Source organism: Anabrus simplex, chromosome 4 (genome assembly GCF_040414725.1).
Source record: "Anabrus simplex isolate iqAnaSimp1 chromosome 4, ASM4041472v1, whole genome shotgun sequence".
In the NCBI taxonomy this organism is placed as follows: Eukaryota; Metazoa; Arthropoda; class Insecta; order Orthoptera; family Tettigoniidae; genus Anabrus; species Anabrus simplex.
Genome location: NC_090268.1, coordinates 74,837,355 through 74,862,595, shown reverse-complemented (window position 1 = coordinate 74,862,595; position 25,241 = coordinate 74,837,355). Strand labels below are relative to the sequence as shown.

The 25,241-nt window shown below is 42.6% G+C and overlaps 1 protein-coding gene across 1 annotated transcript in view; it reads left to right on the top strand.

The window, feature by feature from the left end:
- Positions 1–14,408: 14,408 nt before the first annotated feature.
- Positions 14,409–25,241, top strand: part of LOC136872418 (allergen Tha p 1) — a 44,055-nt gene continuing 33,222 nt past the window's right edge. The window contains exon 1 of the mRNA XM_067146237.2: positions 14,409–14,656. Coding sequence (XP_067002338.2) covers positions 14,434–14,656 — 223 coding nt within the window. The 5' untranslated portion in view covers positions 14,409–14,433. The remainder of the gene's footprint in view (positions 14,657–25,241) is intronic.

Sequence of the window (25,241 nt, the reverse complement as noted above, 5' to 3'; positions counted from 1 at the left end):
AAGGGGTCAGCTCAACGCTTAACTTCACCATCCGCTGAACGAATCACCATTGACAGTGTCAAATGTCCTCACTTCGTATGGACATTGCGGAGAGGTTTGGAATTGAACCCGTTTTTTTACACAGTATAATGATTAAAACTTGTATACCACCAACTCTCCACCCCCTGTGGGTCGGGGCGGTAGAATAACATCCACGGTATCCTCTGCCTGTCGTAAGAGGCGACTAAAAGGGGCCCCAGGGGCTCTGAACTTTGGAGCGTGGGTTGGCGACCACGGGGCCCTAAGCTGAGTCCTAGATTTGCTTCCACTTACTTGTACCAGGCTCCTCACTTTCATCTATCCTATCCGACCTCCCTTGGTCAACTCTTGTTCTTTTCCTACTCCGACGCTATTAGGCTTGCGAGGGCTACGGAGTCTTTCATTTTCATGCCCTTCGTGGCTCTTGTCTTCCTATGGCCGATATCTTTATTTTTCGAAGTGTCGGATCCCTTCCGTTTTTTTCCCTCTGATTAGCGTTATATAGAGGATGGTTGCCTAGTTGTTCTTCCTCTTAGAACAATAATCACCACCACCACCTCTCCTGCTCTGCCGGGAAACATTCTGATAGTGGAAATATCTTCCACCATCGGGACAATGTAACAGCCCCTCGCATTTCTAAATTGTATTCCGCGTGCACGATTACTCTTACAGATTACTTTTCGACATAGCCACCGTGCACATCAGAACAATTCTCCAACCGGTACACCAAGCAATCGAAGCCATCATGGAAGAACTCCGTGTGAAGAGCCTGAAGCCACACTAGGACGGCTTGCTGCCCCTCCTCGTTGGTTGAAAATCGCCGGCCACCCAGGATTCCCTTCAAAGGTCCGATCAGATGAAAATAATTAATCGCCAGGTCGGGGCTGTAGGGGGACGATCCAGTACCTCCCACTAGTAGCATAGCATCATAACAGGTCACGAGTACTGGTGGTTGCGTATGGAGTATTGGTGTCATGCACAGTCTAATATACAGAATCGCGAAGCTCCTTAGTGATGAAATGGCATCCTGTTGACAGGCGGAACGACGCCAGCGCTCGCAGCGGCCAGCAAGCTACAACTATCAGGAACAAGTTCTCTGTTCTATAGCTGATTGTACTTTACCACGTAAATTATAGACTGTAACCACCGGGGCAACTATATTAATCGTAAACTTTAAGAAATCACTTTGATGCACTAGACTACTTATTGCTGAAGCGTGGTAATAATACCGAAGGAAAACGACAATAGTTTATTTTCGAAGGAACAGCTGATCATACCACTGTAGTTAAGGTCTTGGCCATTTTCGAAATCGTATTATTGAACTGAATTTGGTAATTTCATATAAATCAGAAAATTAGTAGACTAATGAACTAAACACAATTCAAATAATATTCAGATCTCAGTAAACTAATGTTAAGTACTTCGTGTTTTTTCTATGGCACTGAAAACCTAACTGCAAAATTTGACACCACAACTTGTTGGTCATGAAATGCCATCTGAAGTTGAAGAAATTGAAGAAAGGAAAGAATGCAAAAAGATGGGATCTAGACAAGTTGAAAGAAAAGAGTGTGAGGGATTGTTTCAAGGAACATGTTGCACAAGTACTAAATGAAAAGGCTGAAGGAAACACTATAGAGGAAGAGTGGAGAGTCATGAGAAATGAAGACAGTAGGGCTGCTGAAGAAATGTTAGGAAGGAAGAAAAGATCAACTAAGAATCAGTGGATAACTCAGGAGATACTAGACCTGATTGATGAACGACGAAAATACAAGAATGCTAGAAATGAAGAGGGCAGAAAAGAATACAGGCGATTAAAGAATCAAGTGGATAGAAAGTGCAAGATAGCTAAGGAAGAATGGCTGAAGGAGAGGTGCAAGGATGTCGAAGGCTGTATGGTCCTGGGAAAGGTAGATGCTGCATACAGGAAAATTAAGGAAACCTTTGGAGAAAGGAAATCTAGGTGTATGAATATTAAGAGCTCAGATGGAAAACCACTTCTAGGGAAAGAAGACAAAGCAGAAAGATGGCAGGAGCATATCCAACAGTTGTATCAAGGTAAAGATGTAGATAATTTGGTTCTGGAACATGAAGAGGCTGTTGATGCTGATGAAATGGGAGACCCAATTTTGAGGTCAGAGTTTGACAGAGCTGTGAGTGACCTAAATAGGAACAAGGCACCTGGAATTGATGACATTCCCTCTGAATTACTGACTGCCTTAGGAGAAACCAGCATGGCAAGGTTATTTCATTTAGTGTGCAAGATGTATGAGACAGGAGAAGTCCCATCCGATTTTCAAAATAATGTTGTTATACCTATTCCCAAGAAAGCCGGTGCTGACAGGTGTGAAAACTACCGCACCATTAGTTTAGTATCTCATGCCTGCAAAATTTTAACACGTATTATTTACAGAAGAATGGAAAAACAAGTTGAAGCTGAGTTGGAAGAAGATCAATTTGGCTTCAGAAGAAATGTAGGAACACGTGAAGCAATCCTGACTTTACGTCTGATCTTAGAGGATCGAATCAAGAAGGACAAGCCCACGTATATGGCATTCGTAGATCTAGAAAAGGCATTCGATAATGTTGATTGGACCAAGCTATTTATGATTCTGAAGATGATGGGGATCAGATACCGAGAACGAAGAATTATCTACAATCTGTATAAAAATCAGTCTGCAGTGATAAGAATCGAGGGCTTGGAAAAAGAAGCAGCAATCCAGAAAGGAGTGAGGCAAGGCTGCAGTTTGTCCCCTCTCCTTTTCAATGTTTACATAGAACAGGCAGTAAGGGAAATCAAAGAGAAATTTGGAAAGGGAATCACAGTCCAAGGAGAAGAAATCAAAACCTTGAGATTTACCGATGATATTGTTATTTTATCTGAGACTGCAGAAGATCTCGAGAAGTTGCTGAATGGTATGGATGAAGTCTTGGGTAAGGAGTACAAGATGAAAATAAATAAGTCCAAAACAAAAGTAATGGAGTGCAGTCGAACGAAGGCAGGTGATGCGGGAAATATTAGATTAGGAAATGAAGTCTTAAAGGAAGTAGATGAATATTGTTACTTGGGTAGCAAAATAACTAACGATGGCAGAAGTAAGGAGGACATAAAATGCAGACTAGCACAAGCAAGGAAGAGCTTTCTTAAGAAAAGAAATTTGCTCACTTCAAACATTGATATCGGAATTAGAAAGATGTTTTTGAAGACGTTCGTGTGGAGCGTGGCATTGTATGGAAGTGAAACATGGACAATAACTGGCTCAGAAAGAAAGAGAATAGAAGCTTTTGAAATGTGGTGTTACAGAAGAATGCTGAAGGTGAGATGGATAGATCGAATCACGAATGAAGAGATACTGAATCGAATTGGTGAGAGGAGATCAATTTGGCTAAATTTGACGAGAAGAAGAGTTAGAATGATAGGACACATCTTAAGACACCCAGGACTTGTTCAGTTGGTGTTTGAAGGAAGTGTAGGGGGTAAGAACGGTAGGGGTAGGCCAAGGTATGAATATGACAAGCAGATTAGAGCAGACGTAGGATGCAATAGTTACGTAGAAATGAAAAGGTTAGCACAGGATAGGGTGGCATGGAGGGCTGCATCAAACCAGTCTATGGACTGATGACTCAAACAACAACAACAATTATAATCTTAGGTTTACAAATAATTTCAAGTGATGACTTTTTACCTTCACAGCATTCATGTGAAAAATCAGGTTTATCCATTAGGGAATTCACAGTGTACCACATCCAAGCTTGCGGGCATTCTCCTTAAACATACAGGAGAACCTTAACAACAGCTCCTGTTTTCTCAATGCTTCTCGGGTTCCTGCAAGACAGTTTCTGCTCCTCTGACACAGGTTGATCGTCTCTAATCAATAACTTTCGTTTTGAAGAAATCTGTGGAGGTTTATTCGGAATGGAACTGCATTCCATACTAATTTCTTCTTCTCTGCTGACAAAAACTGGCTGTCTTGAAAATTATTCGAACATAGCTCTGTTATTGTATAAATAATTCAAATTTTTCTCCATTAAATCAGCCCCCTACTATTTACAAGGCATTTTCTACACCTGGAAAATTAAAATACCGCTACGTTTTAGATGTTACGATTGCGTTAAAACGTTATCTAATTTCATAATTAGATGGATTTTCAATTGAGTTACATTTCTAGATCATTGACAAACGAAATACCTACTTATTTGAAGTTACAACTTCGAAATTCTACTAGCTGTTACCTACGGTACGCGAGGATTTGGTAAGTTGATAAAAAATAATTGTTCCTCGGTACTGCACTAAGATATTATCTAAAAATCCCTAAAGCATAAAAACTCACCGAAAAATTGCATTTTATTTACCCCAGAACCTCTTTGTAAACCACATTTGTGGCATTGCCTTTTGCGGCTAAGATGACCAGGCTACTGACAGAGCTAAATCTGGAACATGCGACATGGAACTCTACAGATGAGAAACAGTCCTCCTTTAAGTCGTAAAAAAGAAAAAAAGAGTTTCTTTATTTTGAAAGGAGATTCCAAATACCGACTTTCACTTCTGTAACATGTAACACGTTAGGTTTTTGTGATATATTGTAGATAATCTCGCTGCTGTAAAAATACTGGAGCTGACGTTGCCATGTTTACGGCAGTTCATTTCTTTATCCGATTCCTAGAGCAGGGGTAGTGTGGTGCCAATATTTCCGTAACGGTTGGTTTTAGGGCCTTAAAACATGGTTTTGGGCCAATAGGGCTTACCGAGTTTTCTTATTTGCGTCAAGGGGTTTAGATTGAGCTTTGTCTCATCCTTGTAAGGAAAATTCGATATTTTTATATATCCCCCGACCCCCCCTTGGATTGTTTTGAAAATAAGAAAACAGCCCATGTCCCTCAGGGATAATGAATATTTAGAAAAAAAACCTTTTAGAATCGGTCCAGTAGTTCCTGAGATTAGCCATTACATACAAACAAACTTTACCTCATTATATATTAGTATAAACAATAGTTCAAGCTTTACTTTTCGGGATCTTCAGGAAACCTAAAGAAGGATAGCTCTGGTGTCTTCTTGCAATTGAGCATTTTATTGCACTATACCCATCTCCTTTTGTAAATACCATGTTAACATTTTTTGCTAGTGGCTTTACGTCGCACCGACACAGATAGGTCTTATGGCGACGATGAGATAGGAAAGGCCAAGGAGTTGGAAGGAATCGGCCGTGGCCTTATTTAAGGTACAGCCCCAGCATTTGCCTGGTGTGAAAATGGGAAACTACGGAAAATTATCTTCAGGGCTGCCGACAGTGGGATTCGAACCAACTATCTCCCGGATGCAAGCTCACAACCGCGCGCCCCTAACTGTGCGTCCAACTCGTCCGGTCCATTTTAATTTAATAGAAAACCAATCATCTTTAATGGAATTACTATATGCTACCTTCCCAAAACGTATACCAACCTACACAACCCAGAAAACCAATAGCTTGCTGACCACGTGGAGTGCTGCAGTCGCATTGATGAAGAAAATGAGCTAAGCTTCGCGACTGTGGGTATTAAGACTGTGCTTTCACGCAGCAACACGACGCTCCGCATAGCGGTCCCGGCAGTTTTTTTTAAATTTTTTAAATTTACATTTTGGCATTTGGTCCGTAAGACCATCCTGCCAGCTCTGTACATTTAGAAAACAGGAAAGTCAAAGAGCAACATCTTTACAACATGGGACCGTTCATGGCATTGTGACTAATTGGTGATGGAAAGCCACGGTACGGGAACTTTGGTTGGATGAGAACAGTTTAACTACAGACTACAGAACAAACGTATCACAGTGTTAAATTGGCTTCACTTAAAAATTTGCCTATTGCTTGATATATACGGATGTCATAGCTGCTGAACAACGACGAAACGGAGGTGGGAAGTGAAACTTTCAGTTGTATAAGCGTTTGATATAAATTGGTCACTTGTGGTTTGTATCTAGTGCATCCTAAAATTGTATGGTTGAGGTCTGCTTCTTGATTGGGGTCAGAGGGACAATTTGGGGAGTCTATGACTTTGAGTCTGAACAGATGACTGGGGTAAGATGCATGTCCAAGTCGCATTCTGATAATTGATGTCATATGGCGGCGAGTGAGAGATAGTAGACTGAACCATGGTTTCTGTGGGATGTGTCTCTGGATAGCGGCGTAATGCTTGCCTTTGATGCGTTGAGTTGTTGCCCAGTAATTTGACCATTCTTTGTAAGCCTGTTTCTTGATGTGGCTTTGGAAGTCCGTGTATGGTAGGCGTAGTGCTTTGAATTGGCCTTTTGTAATGCTCTGCTTTGCCAGTTGGTCTACGGTATCATTGTGTATAATTCCAGTGTGACCTTTGATTCACATAAGATGAACTTCTTTTCCGTTTTCCTTAGCTTGGTATATGCAACTTAGGATGTCCATGATGCATTTATTCGAACGCGTGTTCCTGCCTGGTTGTTCTAGTTTTTGAAGTGCACTCTTGAAGTCCGTGAGAATTAATATACTGCTGAAGTGCTGGACGCCGTACGTGATGGCTGATTTAATGGCAAGTATTTCAGCTGTGAATATTGAAGCTTCGTGGGGAAGTGAGAACATTTTCTAGTGTTGAGTGCAGGGCAGTAGTACGCATATCCGACTCCTTCATTGGTCTTATACCCATCTGTGTATATTTGAATATAACTGTCCCAATATGCATCGATAAAATTTGTTACTTTTTCGTTGATATTGGTATTGCAGATTATAAAATCTGGAAGATGAAATGTGGATGGTAGAAATACTGAAAGTTCATACCTCTGTCGAAATACTGGAAGCGCTGTATCTTGAAGAGCAAGGGGTATGATGTGCTGCAATTTCTTGATACTTTTGACCAATAGAGGTGTCCGTAGTCTTCTGTTTGTTCCTCTGTCACACAGTGGAAGGAGGCGGCGCAGTTTAGATGTTATAAGGTGGCTAGTTATAGACGAGCGTTGCAGAAGAAAGTTGTTGGCAAGCAGATCTCGTCTTATCTGAAGGGGCATTTCTTTAGCCTCTACCAGTAGTGCGTTAGTAGGACTTGAGTTCATGGCTCCGAGACATATTCTGAGTGCGCGGAACTGCAGGACATCTAGTTTTCGAAGAACATACTGCGGTGCGTTGCCGAAAAAGATGCAGCCATAATATAGTACAGATCGGATTAACGATCTATATAATAGTAATAGGACAGATGGGTCAGCTCCCCACCATACTCGACATAATGCTCTGATTATGTTTAACGTTCGGCCCACTTTAGTTGCCAGGTACTCGACGTGGGTTCTCCATGTAAGTTTACTATCGAGGTATAAGCCTAGTAGCTTGGCTGAAGTCCGTAAAGGGAAGGAATATGGCCCAAGATGTACAGATGGTGATATTGAGTGGAATTGCTTTCGAGTGAAGACAATAATAGAGGATTTTGTTGGGGATAAATTAAGACCTGTTTGAAATGTCCAGGCGTGGAGTTTCCTTGCAGCGTCATCTAGCCATAAACATGTTAACCAAAGAGACTGCGATGATGCGTAGATACAGTACATACGTCGTCTGCATACTGAAGAACTTTGACTGTTTGTTTAAACATGTGATCGAGATCTGCGGTGTAGATGGCATACAGTAAAGGACTCAGTATAGCACCCTGAGGGAGTCCTTTTGTTACTAGTCTGGGCCCATACAAGGTGTTATCTTGGGTTCGAATATAGATTGTCCGCCGGAAAAATAAGTTATACATACCTCGCACGTATATTTCGGGAAGACCAAGGTCATGTAGCTTTTCAGAAAGTACTTGTATACTAACGCTGTCATATGCCCCAGATATATCGAGAAATATGGCGGTAAGGTAACCATGGTTTAGAAATGTATGTTCAATGTCCGTAGTCAGAATGCTAAGATGGTCGTAAGCAGAACGACTTTTCCGGAACCCATATTGAGATCGAGGCAATAAATTGTGAAACTCTAACCACCACTCCAGTCTTAGTTTCAACAGCCGTTCAAAAGTTTTAGCTATGCATGAAGATAGAGCGATGGGTCTGTAAGAAGCAGCTTCGTTAGGATCTTTACCTTGTTTTAAAATTGGGACAATAATCTGCGTCGTCCAGTCGTCGGGAAAATTGGTTTCATTCCAAATATATGTGAAAAGTAAGAGCAATATTTCCTTGGCATTGCGAGATAAGTTAGAAAGCATGCAGTAATGTATATGGTCATATCCAGGCGCAGAGTTAGCAGTAGTTTTTAAAACTTGTTCTAATTCATGTAGCGTGAAAGGTGATGTGAGAACATCTTGCGTAGGACGGGAAAGTTCGAACGGTGGACGTTGTTTTGGAGGAAGTGAGGTCGTAGGTGGAGCAATAAGATCTGAAAACTCTTCTGCCCAACATTTAAGTGCTTTAGGGGTTGGCGTTTTTTTCTTCATTTTGTTAGCCATCGACCATATTTGCGATAGGGGTGTATCCTTGGTCAGTTTTTCACAATACGATCGCCAGCTATTCTTCTTTACCCTTTTCAGAAAGCGTTTGACTGCTGCATCTATATTCTTGTAATTGAGGACATTTTCCATTGTAGTTGCTCGCTTTAACTTGCTGAAGGCCTGATTTCTCTTAGCTATCTGTCGACTGCATTCGGAATTCCACCATGGAGCAGGGAATCTTTTTGAGATGTTGGTTTGTTTTAGTTCAGGAATGGATATGGCGGCAGCTAAATTAATGGTGTGTACGAAGGCGTTGTATTTATCAAGCGTGGTTTTTTGATGTAACACAGAGTGTATATTTGCGTCTATCACCCTTCTGTATTTGACCCAGTCAGCGTTTTGAACGTTCCATTTAATAGTGCGTTTGACCGGTGAAGAACGAAATGGTAAAACAGGCGAAATGATGATAGCATAATGATTAGAACCCATTGGATACGGCAAGATTTTCCAATGAAAATCAGATGAGATATTAGAAGAACAAATGGTTAGGTTGACAGCGGAGAGACGTTGTCCCGGTACTGGTAACAGGGTAGCCGATCCATCGTTTAATACAAATAAATTTAACTCATCCACTATTTGTAAGACAGCATCACCATATGTATCATTTATCTCGCAACCCCACGTTGTGCTATGTGCGTTATAATCACCACAAAAGAGAAAAGGTGGCTCTATCTGTTGCGTAAGCCGATACCATTCTTGAAGTTGAATTTTTGTTCGTGGTGGGCTATATAATGAGACCAATGTAATATATTGGTTGTTAATGCGAACTCTTGCGCCAACGGCCTGAAAACTTGCAATCTGCGAGTGATCAATAACTGCTTCTACGTATGGAATTGTATTCTTTATTAATATTGCTACACCTCCATATCCGTCTTCTCGGTCCTGTCGGATGACATGATAGCCAGGAATGGTTAGATTAGAATCGTTCTTAAGCCAGATTTGACTCAAGGTGGCGAAATCAATACCTTCAGTGTATAAAACTCTTCGTAAGGTCTCTTTATTCGCAAGTACGGAACGTGCGTTCCATTGGAGTATTTTATTCATTACCTGAAGTAAATATACTTGCGATCATGTTATGTATGATAGCCGGGTTAAAGGCCTCGGGCGTTGTAGATTGAGCTTGAGTAAGGAGGAGCATGATAAGGTTTAATGTCTTTCCGATCAAATATTCATAATTTTGGGAGGCAGTTGTCATGATGTTATGTGGTTGGGGCGATAGGGGTTGTGGGAAATTGGTGTTACAGGCAAATGTGGGGGAATATACTGACATTGTTGAATCGATGGATAATTTGGTTGCGCTGTAGATGGGGGAGGAAGTCTCTGGGGCCGTTGCAATTGCTGTGGTATGTGAGGATGCACTCTCATCGGCGTTTGTTGTCTTTGAGGAGGTATTATTTGTTGTTGATGGTGCTGTGAGGTTAACGACGTGTTGGTCAAGTTGTTTACTGGCTGAGAAACCTGTTCTGGATACCGAGGCTGCATGTTAGCCGGCGGGATATCCGTGCGTGGTAAATGTGGCTGAAAGTCCGCTGGAGATGGGACCGCTGATTGTGAGAGAGGAGGGAATTCTTCCCTGCTTTGCCAATTGAAAGACAGGGCCAGTACAGCAGTAGAATAATTTCTGTTATGGTACATTTTGATTGCTACATCTTGCGATACATTATTCTGAGCCATAAGGTATTTGATTTCGGACCATTTCTTGTACTCGGGACACTCCCTATACGTGACTAAGTGTGGACCGTGGCAATACATGCATGTTGGTGGTGCAGTGTCAGTACAAGTTCTTACGTCATGGGGTCCCGCACACCTACTGCAGCGTTGCTGTCCTCTGCATTGAGATAATGAATGGTTATATCTTAAACATCGGTGACATTGCATCACTGGAAAGATGTAACGTTGAACTTCGCACCGTGTTCCTAGGATATAAATATGTTGAGGTAGGTGTCGGGCACGAAATGTTATGAGGCAGACTGGAATCGGTCGCGTATCTCCATTGGGAAGCTTCTTTGTAAATCGTTTCACTTGGGAAATGGGAATAGCACTCTGAATCTCCTTTAGAATTTCATCTTCACTAAATGTCGTGTCTACATATCTGATAATCCCGAGCCTGTGCACAACACTGCTGGGAATATAGACATCAAGGTGTTTTTCCTTCAAAAAGTTTGATTCAACTAGCTTGTTGGCTGCTATTCCGGATAAGGTCTCGATACGAAGTCTATACTTACCAGAAGGTTTAATGACCAGAACTTGTTGACGGGGAATTATATTTTCACTAAAGATCAATCGTCCTATTGGCATCGGATGTAAGTTCCCTATATTATCCTTAGTCCCTTCAACAACAACAAGGAACGGTCCGTTATCAGTATTATTGTACCTATTATTTTGACTGAGACGGGATGACGACGGTGTACCCTTAGTAGAAGGTGATGGAGCAACTAATGGGGTATCAGAAAGTTGGTTTGATGCATTTGTGTCATTAGTTGTGTCGGAAGAGTCATTTTCATTCTCAGTATCCATGTCTATTAACTGTTCCGTATGTAAGTTGGGATCGGCACGAAAACGCTTCGTTTTAGGGTCTAAATTGCCCTTGATATTAGAACTATTATGACTATGTGTACCTGTACTTGATCCTCGTTCTGTTGATAAGTTGCCGGTGCTGACGTTGCTCTCTTCATGATGTCAAGAACGTAAAGTGTGATGTTGCTCCACTGGGAGGGCTGGTTGCTGTTGATCTTGAAGACCTGATTGCAAATCAAGAGGATTTATTCGTAAAGGTGTTGTAGCTGGATCTGCATACCAAGTCTGTAGGGCAGAATTAATGATCTGCCCCGTATCGGGCGGATCATTCATAGTCCAGTTGATAATGTTAGCTGCAGTTCAAGAGCGATAAATGGTGTCCGGACATTTCGTACCACGGACATTCCGTACCACTTGATTTTCGAGGACATTTCGTACCACCTAGGTCGTTATCTACCAGCGAACAGTTGTCCCATAATCCCCAAATATTTACGCCAGGACAATCCGTACCACTTGATGTCAAATTAGAATTCCATTTCCACGCCAGCGGGCATAATGAGCCTGACAGACACACTTTAGAAATCAGAAACAAGAATAATTTACAACATTTGCTGAAGAAAACTTTTATATTATCTGAATAATTGCTCCTTGAACTATGCCTGTCGCGTATGATTACCTAAATATGGTCATAAGAAAGTCGATTTTTTGAAGTATAAATCCTGAAACAAAATAATACAATAGAAATATACATTGTGTTCGGGTACAATGTGCCTGACGAGTATAAGGATGGATAATATTACTGTTATGTTGAATATTTATAAACTACCGGATTATTTCAGTGTCAAGTAAGTAAAATAAAAGATTCTGATGAACTGGCCAATATGGGTTTGAAGGTCACGCGGAAACAGGAAACTACTGAAAGGTGGAAGTAGCGAATGTCGAATACGAGATAAGTATTAACACGTGTGCCAGTCAGATCAGTTGCGCCCGAGTAGTAGTCACACCATGAGAAGATTCATGCGCCAGTAGTGGACAATGGATATACACATGAATACAATTTATACTTCGCAGTGCTTCTCACTCTTTCAAGTGGTACGGAATGTCCTCTCTTAAGTATTTTAAAGTAATTATCTGACACTTCGCAGGTAATCAGCCGGTCAAGTGGTACGAAATGTCCTAGAACCGCGATAAATATCCTACACGAACACTGAAAGCTGTACGACGGAAATACCAGGCTATGGATGAGTCACACGTAGCGAGCACGAAAGCGACTGCACTCCACCAAGGTTGCGAACGTACTGGTCCCGGCAGTTACTGTAGTTTGCGACGAATAGCCTCCCGCAGCCGCTGAGTGTAGTACAATGACGGGCAAACATTCTCCGTCTGCCCCTGGGATCAGATATCCAACAGCAGAACAACCCTCTTGTCCCAAAAGACCGTCACCATAACTTTCTTCGTTGATCCGTTGTTTTGAATTCCTTGGACGGTGGGGACGAGGTATTTCCACTTTCTATACGCTAGTTGCACATACTCGTACTCAGTGCCCAAAGAAAAGTTCAGCTCATTAGCAATACCACGAAGTCCAAATGCGTTTATCGTTTTTAACCTGACCTTTAATATGGCACATCCCCCTGTGGGTGGCGAGCGGTAGATTAACACCCACGGTATCGCCTGTCTATCGTAAGAGGCGACTACAAGGGGCCCCTAGGTGTCTCAACTTGGGAGAGTGGATTGGCGACCATGGGGCCCTGAATTGAGTCCTGGCATTGCTTCCACTTACTTGCGCCAGGCTCTTAATTTTCATCTATCCTTTACGACCTCCCTTGGTCAACTCTTGCTCCTTTCCGACCCCGACGGTATTAGAGCACTCGAGGCCTAGGGTGTCTTTCATTTTCACGGCCTTCGTGGCCCCTGTCTTTCTTTGGCCGATACCTTCATTTTCGAAGGGTCGGGCCCCTTCCAGTTTTTCTCTCTGATTAGTGTTATTTAGAGGGTGGTTGCCTGGTTGTACTTCCTCTTAAAACTGTACCGCGAGGTACACCCGCCCCGTTCATTCGAATAAAGCGCCTTGAAGTATGACATCTGATATCATATGAAGGTCGCAACAACTAGCGCAAGAAGTTTGGACTTTTCTCTACAGATGTCTCTACCAAAAAATTTTATGTTACGCCCTCTAGTGTGAAGAGGAACTATTAAAATAATAAAGTAATTCTTTTTTTTTTTGAGGTTTCCTAAACTGGGTTGACTATTCTTTGTTTTGGGGTGTTTTACTGTTGGCCACACTTCTATCTCTGTCTGCCAACTTCAAATATTGACCAATAGAAAATTTGTTTTTTTGTATCTTTTTGATTATCCAATAAAATTTGGAGGTGTGTCGGGCCTTAGCCCAGAGATCTCTAGAACCTTCCTCTCGGGTATAAAAGCTGGCACCTTTTCGAGCCACTTTTTGCTATTGATCGTCCAGTCTACTGAGTGTGTGTTGATAGGGGCGGCGGAAACGTTTCGCCCATGATCGTGTATTCCACTTAATTAAGGTAATGGCAGCCATTTAATAACTATGTGATAACTGATAACCTCTGAAAGCTAGCTCGAGGGGAAGGTTTCCAATCTTGAATAATGTAACCTTAAATTTCCAATCTTCAATAATGTAAATTTCATCTTCTAATGTAAATTTCAAAACTAGCCTAAGAAACTTGGCCGAAAACCCTCTCGAGTTCCCTATCAACTTGACTTTAAGGTGACTACGACCTTGTAACAATTTTCTGTTTTTAGCTTTCGTAACTTAAATTTTCCCCATCTAGTCACCTCAGTAGTATAGGCTTAGCCTCTGTAACATCGTCGCCACAAGACCTATCTGTATCGGTGCGACGAAAAGCAACTTGCAAAAAAAAAAAAAAAAAAAAAACCTCAAGTCAAACTCGTCCAGTAGAGAATTTTTCATCACAGGAATTTTTCAGGTATTAATAACCGTTATGTCCTAAATTTTAGCAGAAAAATGTTTCATTCGTAGCCTATACAATATATCTCTAAAAATAGTTTATATACTGTACAGAGAAATCCACAATGTTTTTTGTACATGTATCATGTATCCAAATATTCTTCTTCAATAAAATTGCAATGGAACGTAAAGAAACTTTTTCATAGAACTAATTTTTATGGAGTTATTTGGAAGATATTCTCTGAACATTTAATGGAAATTCATACATTAAGTAAAAAAAAAAAAAAAAAAAGTAATAATCTACTGTTCCCGTGTTTAACACCCGTTCACGCGAAATGGAGACATTTTAACCCGTTAGAAATTACATTTTGAAGTTAGCCGGTGTGTGTGCGAACGAGAGGTTGGTATGGAGCAAACCTGGTCGCTGCTTCAAGGCCGAGAGCTCACCATCTCCTGAGTATAAGGTGGCCTCGTTGTGTTGGACCAGGCAGTCAGTAACCATGAAGCTGTTTGTGTGTGTCCTGCTGCTAGTGCTCGCTCTCGACGGCGCCTTTGCCGTCAAGTGTACCGGTACCAGCGTCGACAAGGGAACTGGTACCTACTCCACACGCTATGATAACGTCGATGTGGACGCCATCCTCAACAGTTCACGTCTTCTCAAGCAATATGTAGACTGTGTGTTGGATCGTGGGTCTTGCACCCAAGAAGGCTGTTTTCTCAAAGGTGAGCTTTCAGTTGTTCTTTTTTAAGAAAATCTGTCGAAGTTTTCACGGGTATGTGTGGGAAATAGAATGGAAATTTTCCTAACACTAGACAGATAGTAAATAGGATAGTAAATAAACTCCATTGTCATAAGGCAGCAGGAATAGATGAAATTAGACCTGAAATGGTGAAGTATAGTGGGGAGGCAGGGATGAAATGGCTTCATAGAGTAGTAAAATTAGCGTGGATTGTTGGTAAGGTACCTTCAGATTGGACAAAAGCAGTAATTGCACCTATCTATAAGCAAGGGAACAGGAAGGATTGCAATAACTATCGAGGTATCTCATTGATTAGTATACCAGGCAAAGTATTCACTGGCATCTTGGAAGGGAGGGTGCGATCAGTCGTTGAAAGGAAGTTGGATGAAAACCAGTGTGGTTTCAGACCACAGAGAGGCTGTCAGGATCAGATTTTCAGTATGCGCCAGGTAATTGGAAAATGCTACGAGAGGAATAGGCAGTTGTGTTTATGTTTCGTAGATCTAGAGCAAGCATATGACAGGGTACCGAGGGAAAAGATGTTCGCTATACTGGGGGACTATGGAATTAAAGGTAGATTATTAAAATCAATCAAAGGCATTTATGTTGACAATTGGGCTTCAGTGAGAATTGATGGTAGAATGAGTTCTTGGTTCAGGGTACTTACAGGAATTAGACAAGGCTGTAATCTTTCACCTTTGCTGTTTGTAGTTTACATGGATTATATGCTGAAAGGTATAAAATGGCAGGGAGGGATTCAGTTAGGTGGAAATGTAGTAATCAGTTTGGCCTATGCTGACGACTTGGTCTTAATGGCATATTGTGCCGAAACCCTGCAGTCTAACATCTTGGAACTTGAAAATAGGTGCAATGAGTATGGTATGAAAATTAGCCTCTCGAAGACTAAATTGATGTCAGCAGGTAAGAAATTCAACAGAATTGAATGTCAGATTGGTGATACAAAGCTAGAACAGGTCGATAATTTCAATTTAGGTTGTGTTTTTTCCCAGGATGGTAATATAGTAAGCGAGATTGAATCAAGGTGTAGTAAAGCTAATGCAGTAAGCTCGCAGTTGCGATCAGCAGTATTCTGTAAGAAGGAGGTCAGCTCCCAGACGAAACTATCTTTACATCGGTCTGTTTTCAGACCAACTTTGCTTTACGGGAGCGAAAGCTGGGTGGACTCAGGATATCTTATTCATAAGTTAGAAGTAACAGACATGAAAGTAGCAAGAATGATTGCTGGTACAAACAGGTGGGAACAATGGCAGGAGGGCACTCGGAATGAGGAGATAAAGGCTAATTTAGGAATGAACTCGATGGATGAAGCTGTACGCATAAACCGGCTTCGGTGGTGGGGTCATGTGAGGCGAATGGAGGAGGATAGGTTACCTAGGAGAATAATGGACTCTGTTATGGAGGGTAAGAGAAGTAGAGGGAGACCAAGACGACGATGGTTAGACTCTGTTTCTAACGATTTAAAGATAAGAGGTATAGAACTAAATGAGGCCACAACACTAGTTGCAAATCGAGGATTGTGGCGACGTTTAGTAAATTTTCAGAGGCTTGCAGACTGAACGCTGAAAGGCATAACAGTCTATAATGATTATGTATGTATGTATGTATGTAGACAGATCTTGGCTAAAAAGAAGTTAATTTATCATTATCATGGGGATTTACTATTCGTGTCATCCTGTGGGTGAAGTTGGTAGAATGCAGATCCTTGGTATCCTTCCCTGTCATTTCGGTGACTAAAAGAGGTAATCCCCAGGGGCTCTCAAAATTTAATTTCTTTCATTTTCACGCCCTTCGTGGACTTTGAAGTGTCGGATATTTTCCATTTCTTTCTCACTGATTAGTGTTATATAGAGGATGATTACCTACTTGTATTTCCTATTAAAACAATAATCCCACCACTTCTCAAATTGGGAGCGTGGTTTGATGCCTGTAGGGTGTCTAGTTGAGTATGACCTATTTTCCACTTAATTGTGCTTGGCTCCTCATTTTCAGTTTTCCTATCTGCCCCGCCCCCCACCTTCGACGCCTCTTGTTCTCTTCTGATCTCCACCACGTTATGTTTGCGGAACTTAAGGAGTCATTATTTCGCCTGTCATGGTTCTTTACTTTCTTTTGCTGATACCTTTATTCTTCGAAGGATCAGATTTCTTCCTTTTTCACTTCCGATTATCATTAAGATAGGATTGTTGCCTTGTTTTATACCACCTTAAAATAATAATCACCGAGCAAGTGACCGTCCGGTTTAGATCACGTACCTATAAGCTTGCATTCGGTAGATAGTGGGTTCGAACCTCACTGCCGCGTAAGAGGCAACTAAAAGGAGCCTCAGGGGCTCTGAACTTTGGAGCGTGGATTGGTGACCGCGGGGGCATTAGCTGAGTCCTGTTATTGCTTCCACTTACTTGTGCCAGGCTCCTCCCTTTCATCTATCCTATCCGACCTCCCTTGGTCAACTCTTGTTCTTTTCCGACCCCGACGAGCACTCGAGGCTTAGGGAATCTCTCATTTTCACGCCCTTCGTGGCCCTTGTCTTTCTTTGGCCGATATTTTCATTTTTCGAAGCGTCTGTTCCCTTCCATTTTTTCTCTCTGATTAGTGTTATATAGTCCGACTCGTTGGCTGAACGGTCAGCGTACTGGCCTTCGGTTCAGAGGGTCCCACGTTCGATTCCCGGCCGGGTCGGGGATTTTAACCTTAATTGGTTAATTCCAATGGCACGGGGGCTGGGTGTATGTGTTGTCTTCATCATCATTTCATCCTCATCACGACGCGCAGGTTGCCTACCGGTGTCAAATAGGACCTGCACTTGGCGAGCCGAACTCGTCCTGGGATATCCTGCACTAAAAACCAAACGACATTTCATTTTCAGTGTTATATAGAAAATGGTTGCATAGTTGTACTTCCTATTAAAACAATAATCACCACCACCACCACCACGACCCCCACCACCTCAGAGGCCCGGGTTCGATTCCCGGTACTGCCAGGAATTTAAGAATGGCAGAAGGGCTGGTATGCTATTTTTTTGCTAGTGGTTTTACGTCGCACCGACACAGATAGGTCTTATGCCGACGATGGGATAGGAAAGGCCTAGGAGTTGGAAGGAAGCGGCCGTGGCCATTATTAAGGTACAGCCCCAGCATTTGCCTGGTGTGCAAATGGGAAATCATGGAAAACCATCTTCAGGGCTGCCGACAGTGGGATTCGAACCCACTATCTCCCGGATGCAAGCTCACAGCCGCGCGTCTCTAAACGCACGACCAACTCGCCCGGTAGAGCTGGTATGTGGTTGAAATGGTACATGGAGCTTACTCCATTGGGGTTGTGCCTGAAAAGAGCTGCACCACCTCGGTATGAGGACACGACTTTACCACAAATATGGCAGAACGGAAGGAGGTGGCTGGGACGGTTTGAAGGAGGATACTAAGCCAAGAGTATGGTCCAGTGTACATTGCTCTTGGTAAAAACAAATTTTCAAGGATGAAGTAAAATGCGCGTCGTGTTGGGTTACCTTTCACGTGCCGAATGAAGTAACTTCGAACTTGTTCTTCGACGTTTCTCGTCGGGCCCAGCGTAGACCTTGTTACATGAGGCGCGTTCATCAACAGCCCGCTCACAGATTGCGGTACGAAGAGCTCTCGTACACACCCACTATTCACAGCTACGCTCAAATGGATTATTTTGTGAGTGTTACAAGAGACTGACATTTGCTCTAGCGTCATCAGTTGCAGCCCTGGATGCGCCATTGTATTTTTAGCGGCATACAGTTGCAATAAAAATAAACCGGTGGTAAATAGGACCATAAATCTTGGTTCTTTCATCTTCCTTATCACCTTCTGAATCACCTCTTTGATGTTTACCACGTGGTTATCTGTAACACGTGTTTTGGTGGTTTCCATATTACAGCGTGGGTGAGATAGACACTCGTGTATATTATGCAGTATGTTCGTTGGAAGCATGGAAAAAAGTGAGGCTTATACCTAGTATATCGGAGATGGTACGTAGATGTGGCTTTGCTTTACAGGGAAGCACATGGAATCGATTACCCTTAGGTTATTTTCCCCCTGTAGACGGGGTCATACAATAATATCCACGGTACTCCTGATTGTCATAAGAGGCGACTGAAAGGGGCCCCAGGGGCTCTTAACTTGGAAGCTTGGGTTGTTGACCATGGGGCCCTTAACTGAGTCCTGGGATTACTACCACTTGTGCCACGCTTCTCACTTTCATCTGTTATATTCTTTTTTTTTTTGCTTCTTGCTTTACGTCGCACCGACACAGATAGATCTTATGGCGACGATGGGATGGGAAAGGCCTAGGAGTTGGAAGGAAGCGGCCGTGGCCTTAATTAAGGTACAGCCCCAGCATTTGCCTGGTGTGAAAATGGGAAACCACGGAAAACCATTTTCAGGGCTGCCGACAGTGGGGCTCGAACCCACGATCTCCCGGATGCAAGCTCACAGCCGCGCGCCTCTACGCGCACGGCCAACTCGCCCGGTCATCTGTTATATTCGACGCCACTCAGAGATGGATAGAGACACCAACGTTAGTTTGTTAAATTGATTCATATCAATTTATACTACATTGACTACCTTATCTACATTCTCTCCCTGTGGGTGGAGCTGTAGAATATCAACTACGGTATCCCCTGCTTGTCGTAAGAGGCGACTTATAGGGGACCCACGGGGCTGTTAATTTTCAAACGTGGGCTGGCGACCACGGGGCTCTTTACTGAGTCCTGGAATTACTTCCACTTGTGAAAGGCTCCTCACTTTCATCTATCATATGCGACCTCCCTTAGTCAACTCTTGTTCTTTTCCAACCCCGACGGTATTTGCGAGGGCTAGGGAGTCTTTCATTTTCACGCCCCCGTGGCTCTTGTCTTTCTTTGGCCGATACCTTCATTTTTCGAAGTGTCGGATCCCTTCCACTTTTCTCTCTAAATAGTGTTGTATAGAGGATGGTTGCCTAATTGTACTCCCTCAAAAAACAATAATCACCACCACTACCTTATCTACATTCAGTAGTAAAGTTTCCAAAGATGAAGAAACTGAGCAAGTATTATATTCAGAAAATGTTAGTTGTAGAAATAGCAACATGCCAAACGTATCCGCGACTAGCTGCATTGCTATATGAACTTGAAGTCTTCAGATAGCTGTGTAAAGTATGATGTAAGATAATCTCATCTTACATTCAAGATCGATATCACTGCTGTCCTCATTTTACCCACAGGTTTGTTCAGCAAACACTACAGTACTTTGCAATCAGTAAATGAACTTTCATTTCTGCGCAAGATTCAGAATGTGTTGTTACACAAGAAGCTATCTTCGTACATTCGCCTCACATAACCCCATCACATAAACCGTTTCATTCCCACAGCTTCATCCATCAAATTCATTCCTATGTTACGAGGATGACGTATTGGAACACCTTCAAATACCACCGGGCTGAGCTAGGATTGAACCTGCCAATTTGGGGTCAGAAGGTCAGTAACCATGAAGTTCTTTGTGTGTGTCCTGCTGTTAGTGCTCGCTCGCTCTCGACGGCGCCTTTGCCGTCAAGTGTACCAGCGTCGACAAGGGAACTGGTACCTACTCCACACGCTATGATAACGTGGAATTTTTTTTTTTGCTAGGGGCTTTACGTCGCACCGACACAGATAGGTCTTATGGCGACGATGGGATAGGAAAGGCCTAGGAGTTGGAAGGAAGCGGCCGTGGCCTTAATTAAGGTACAGCCCCAGCATTTGCCTGGTGTGAAAATGGGAAACCACGGAAAACCATCTTCAGGGCTGCCGATAGTGGGATTCGAACCTACTATCTCCCGGATGCAAGCTCACAGCCGCGCGCCTCTACGCGCACGGCCAACTCGCCCGGTAACGTGGATGTGGACGCCATCCTCAACAGTTCACGTCTTCTCAAGCAATATGTAGACTGTATGTTGGATCGTGGGTCTTGCACCCAAGAGGGCTGTTTTCTCAAAGGTGAGCCTTCAGTTATTCATTTTTAAGAGAACCTGTCGGAAGTTTTCACGGGTATGTGTGGGAAGACATAATGGAAATTTTCCTAAAACTAGGAGTAAGGGTTCTCTGAAAATTTGCAGTAATAATCACCATCTACTCGATTTCATCTATCGACCTTAAATTCGACGTATAATTACATACATAAATAAATACATACTGTATATTCGTAAATACACACATACTACACACTTTTTAAGTTGTTTTACGTCGCACCGATACAGATGGGTCTTATGGCGACGATGGGACAGGAAGGGGCTAGGAATGGCAAGGAAGTGGCCGTGGCCTTGATTAAGGTACAGCCCCAGCAGTTGTCTGGTGTGAAAATGAGAAACCACGGGAAACCACCTTCAGAGCTATCGACAGCTGGGTTCCAATGCACTATCTCCCGAATACTAGATACTTGCCGCACTTAAGCAACTTCATCTATTGAGCTCGGTTCATATATAGGCTACGTAGTCCGGCTCCATGACTAAATGGTTAGCGTGCTGGCCTTTGGTCACAGGGGACTAGGTGTATGTGCCGTCTTCATCATGTCATCCTCATCACGACGCGCAGGTCGCCTAGGGGAGTCAAATCGAAAGACCTGCACCAGACCTGTCCGGAGGCCATACATTATTATTATTATTATTATTATTATTATTATTATTATTATTATTATTATATAATCTTCTTTGTTGGCTCTTACGTCTTTTTGCATTCAGTCTCCAAGCCTATGTCAATGAAATAAGCGCCTCTACTAGCTATTGTGGCCTCGTTTAGATCTATACCTCCTATACCTTACCTCTTTAAATCATCAGTCTAACCAAAGTGTCCTTGGTTATTAGAGGAATTAACAACAAGGGAAAAACGTGCGAAACTCAAGGTTATATCGGAGTACATGTGGTCTAATTGTTGAGAGGCAAAAATTACGCGTAATCTGAAGGCTGTGCATGATATTGATAAAAGATCATGGGCGTGAATGAAAGCTAGAGGATTTGGATTGACAGATTTCATAGGTGGATCGACTTGGCTGTGGAATTTAAAGGCAGTTCACCAGATTGTTAGTCACCAAGTTGTGCATTTTGTAAGTTACAAATATGCTCAATCGCAAGAAGAGACAAGATCGTTCCTGATTATTTATCGGCTGAAATTCTGAATACCGACGAATCTGGATTTAATTATGAAATTCACAGAGGCCGCACACTATCTAGCATCGGTGAATGAGACACGATTGTCGGAGTGAAATCAGCGTCTGGAATATCCCGTTCGTATACAATAATTCAGCCCATTGTATCTATGGAATAAACACTTCTCTCTCTAATTTGTATCGTATTACGTGAACGAAATGACACGTTTGGTCCCCTTGTGCAACAGAACAAATGTACAAATGCATCATTCGTCCAATGTGCTTTTGTCGGTTACATTTGTGCTTAACAGATTTCAACACCAAGACACACAAATATGTTTAAGTATATGTAAGTCAGCTAAATTAGTACACTAGCATTTATAGCTGGGTTTCCTGTCGTATTCATCAGACCACCTAACATGCATAACTAGTTCAAATTCAGGCAAAGTTGTCCCTCTGTGGGTGGCGGCAGTAAAATAACACCCACGGTATCCCCTGCCTGTTGTAAGGGGCGTCCAGAAGGGGGACAGGGTCTCTCAACTTGAGATTTTGGTTAGCGACCACGGGACCTCTAGCTGAGTCCTAGCATTGGTTCCACTTGTGTCAGACTCCTCACTTTCATCTGTCCTGTCCAACCTTCCTTCTTCTTTTTCAACCCCGACGGTATTAGGTTTGCGAATCCTAGGCAGTCTTTCATTTTATGGCCCTTCGTGGCCCTTGTCTTTCTCTGGCCGATACCTTCATTTTTCGAAGTTTCGGATTCCTCCTATTTTCTCTCTCAGATTCCTTTTATATAGCCTAGAGGATGATTGCATAGTTCCACTTCCTCTTAAAACAGTAATCACCACCACCACCTCAGGCAAAGTGGACAAGAATATTCTTGAACATTGGTGGGATTACTGTCTCCCAATGTTGGAACAAAATGTTGGCTGGTTCTAGATTCATTTTCACTCCACCAACGAAATCTATTTATAATTCCGGATAAACACACACAGGTAACACCTGGTGCAACTTCCCTTGTTGAAACTTTGGATGTATACTTTTTTTTGTTAATGGAAGTACAGTGCTGGCAAAAAATTTAAGGACACCTGTCAAAAGCAGATAATCATCTACAGGCCTTAAACATTGTGCTAACATACAAATTTTGGCATTGGATCTGAAAGTACAGCAGAAATGCCACACATTAGTGATGATGATGATGATTGTTGTTTAACGGGGCCTAACATCTAGGTCATCGGCCCCTAATGGTACGAAATGAGACGAAATGGAATGACATATTAAAAGACTAAAATTCTCCACTGACCAGAATTCAAAAGCGTGAGAACGAAGAATGAATGGATGGACATGAATTTAAAACAATCAGTGGTTGCGACCCGCAATGTCTCACATTCACATAAACTGACGTGACAAAAGAGTATTACTGACCAAGGGAGTACTGCTATAGCACAACACTGAATCGATTATGCGTGCAGTCAACAGGGCGTCCTAAATCGCAGTTATCCGCCCCTCATAACGATACTGATCGCTATCAGAATAGAACCATGGTATTTGTTCTGTTGCGGTACTAATCAAAAGTAGCAGACACTTGCGGCATTCCACACATTATTGTACTACTCAGAGCTTATGAAATTCGACATAATACAGACCTATGCTTTTCTCACTTTGCGGCGCCATTTACAGGCAACGCAAACCTATGGTGTTCATCACATAAGAGTACTAACCACAGGGACCTCTCCCTATCCCGTGGTGTTCCTCATATAGTGGGTACTAATCATAGGCAAAGCAGAACCATGGTAGCTATCATCCCATGGTCCTGCTCATATGGTGGTACTAATCACAGGTACTGCAAAAGCCGACCGCGCGGTGCTCCTGTGTGCTACTGATCACAAACCAATTTCGTACCTAATGTAGTGGTACTACGCACAAGTAAAAGCAACCCTTGGTGTTCTCCGCGTGGTGGTACTAATCACAAGTAGTTTCATGGTTCTAATACAATCAACCCTTGGTCGCCCCTTTTAGTCACCTCTCACGACAGGCAGGGGATACCGTGGGTGTATTATTCGTCAGCCTCCCCCACCCACAGGGGGTGTGTGTTTGGTCCGCGAGAGGTATTTTATTTCCCTCAAGTCCGCCGGCAAGCCGGTTAGGACCCCCCTATCCGCCACCTGGGACGCGCCACGTGGGAGTATCACCTCTCCCCCTGCTACGCCTGCGTAGCAGGTTCGTGGACACATTAGTGAAAACCAGAGGTCTCTAGCTCCACGCATTCCCAATTTAAGGTATGTATGTATGTATGTTCAGTCCGTCAGCGATTCCGCTGGTGGGATCCTCAACAGCTATGCCATCAGCTGTCATAGATGGCCTAGGCATCACTGAAGAGGCGTACTAGGTAAATGAGGAGTGAGGTAGTTTCCCGTTGCTTTCCTCACAATTTAAGGTAGTTTTTGTAAATTAAGGCATGCTTAAAAGAAGCCATATATTTATAACAAAATAAATAATAACTTGAAAACGGTTTGAGCCAGTTTTCTGAATTTTGTTATACAAGTAGGTGTACCAGGTAGAAATCAACCAGTTACTGCTAAAAGTCATATAAAAAATGTGTATTAAAATTTTAGGGGGGGTTGCATGTTTGCTGAATTTTATGAAAAAAAGAGAAAATGTAGGAAGAAGAAAAATAATTTTGAATTTCCCTCTATATGATGGCCATGTAGCCAAAGACTTCCTAGCACACTGCAGTGACCCAAGGAGAGATGTTAGGAAGATCTAGGCAACACTGGATCTCTTTGGCATTGCAAAGAGTTGTTTATTTCCTAGAGTGATTTGAGGTTAAGTCATTGTGGAAAAGTTTTATCGTGATAATGGGTCATAAAAGTGTGTCAAACGAGACAAAATGGCAGATTATTGGGATGCACAAGGAGCATAAGACTTACAGGGAGATTGCAGCTTGTTTAAGTGTTTCAAAAACGTGTGTGGAACAGACTGTAAAAAGATTTACTGCCACCGGAACAGTGCTCGATGCCGTTCGCAGTGGTCGCCCAAAAAGGCATCGCCTAGACTTGATAGAACAATTGTTGCTGTAAGTAAGGCGAACAGGAACGCTAGCAGCAGTGACATTTTGAGTACTGTTAAGACATTGCACAACACTGACATTAGCGTAAGGACCATTTCCCAATCGCTTACAAGAGGCAGGGCTCCAATCATTTCACGCGATACGCAAGCCATTATTGAACGACTTAGCCAAGAAAAGGAGATGGAAATGGTGTCTTGAAAGAAAGAATTGGCCAAGAGAAGCATGGAGAAGGGTTGTCTTTTCAGATGAATGCCGATTTGAGTTGTTTGCGAGACGAAAGATGAGAGTTCGGCGAACCAAAACTGAAAAGTTTCTTCCGTCCTGTGTGGCACCAGCCGTTCAGCAAGGAGGTGATT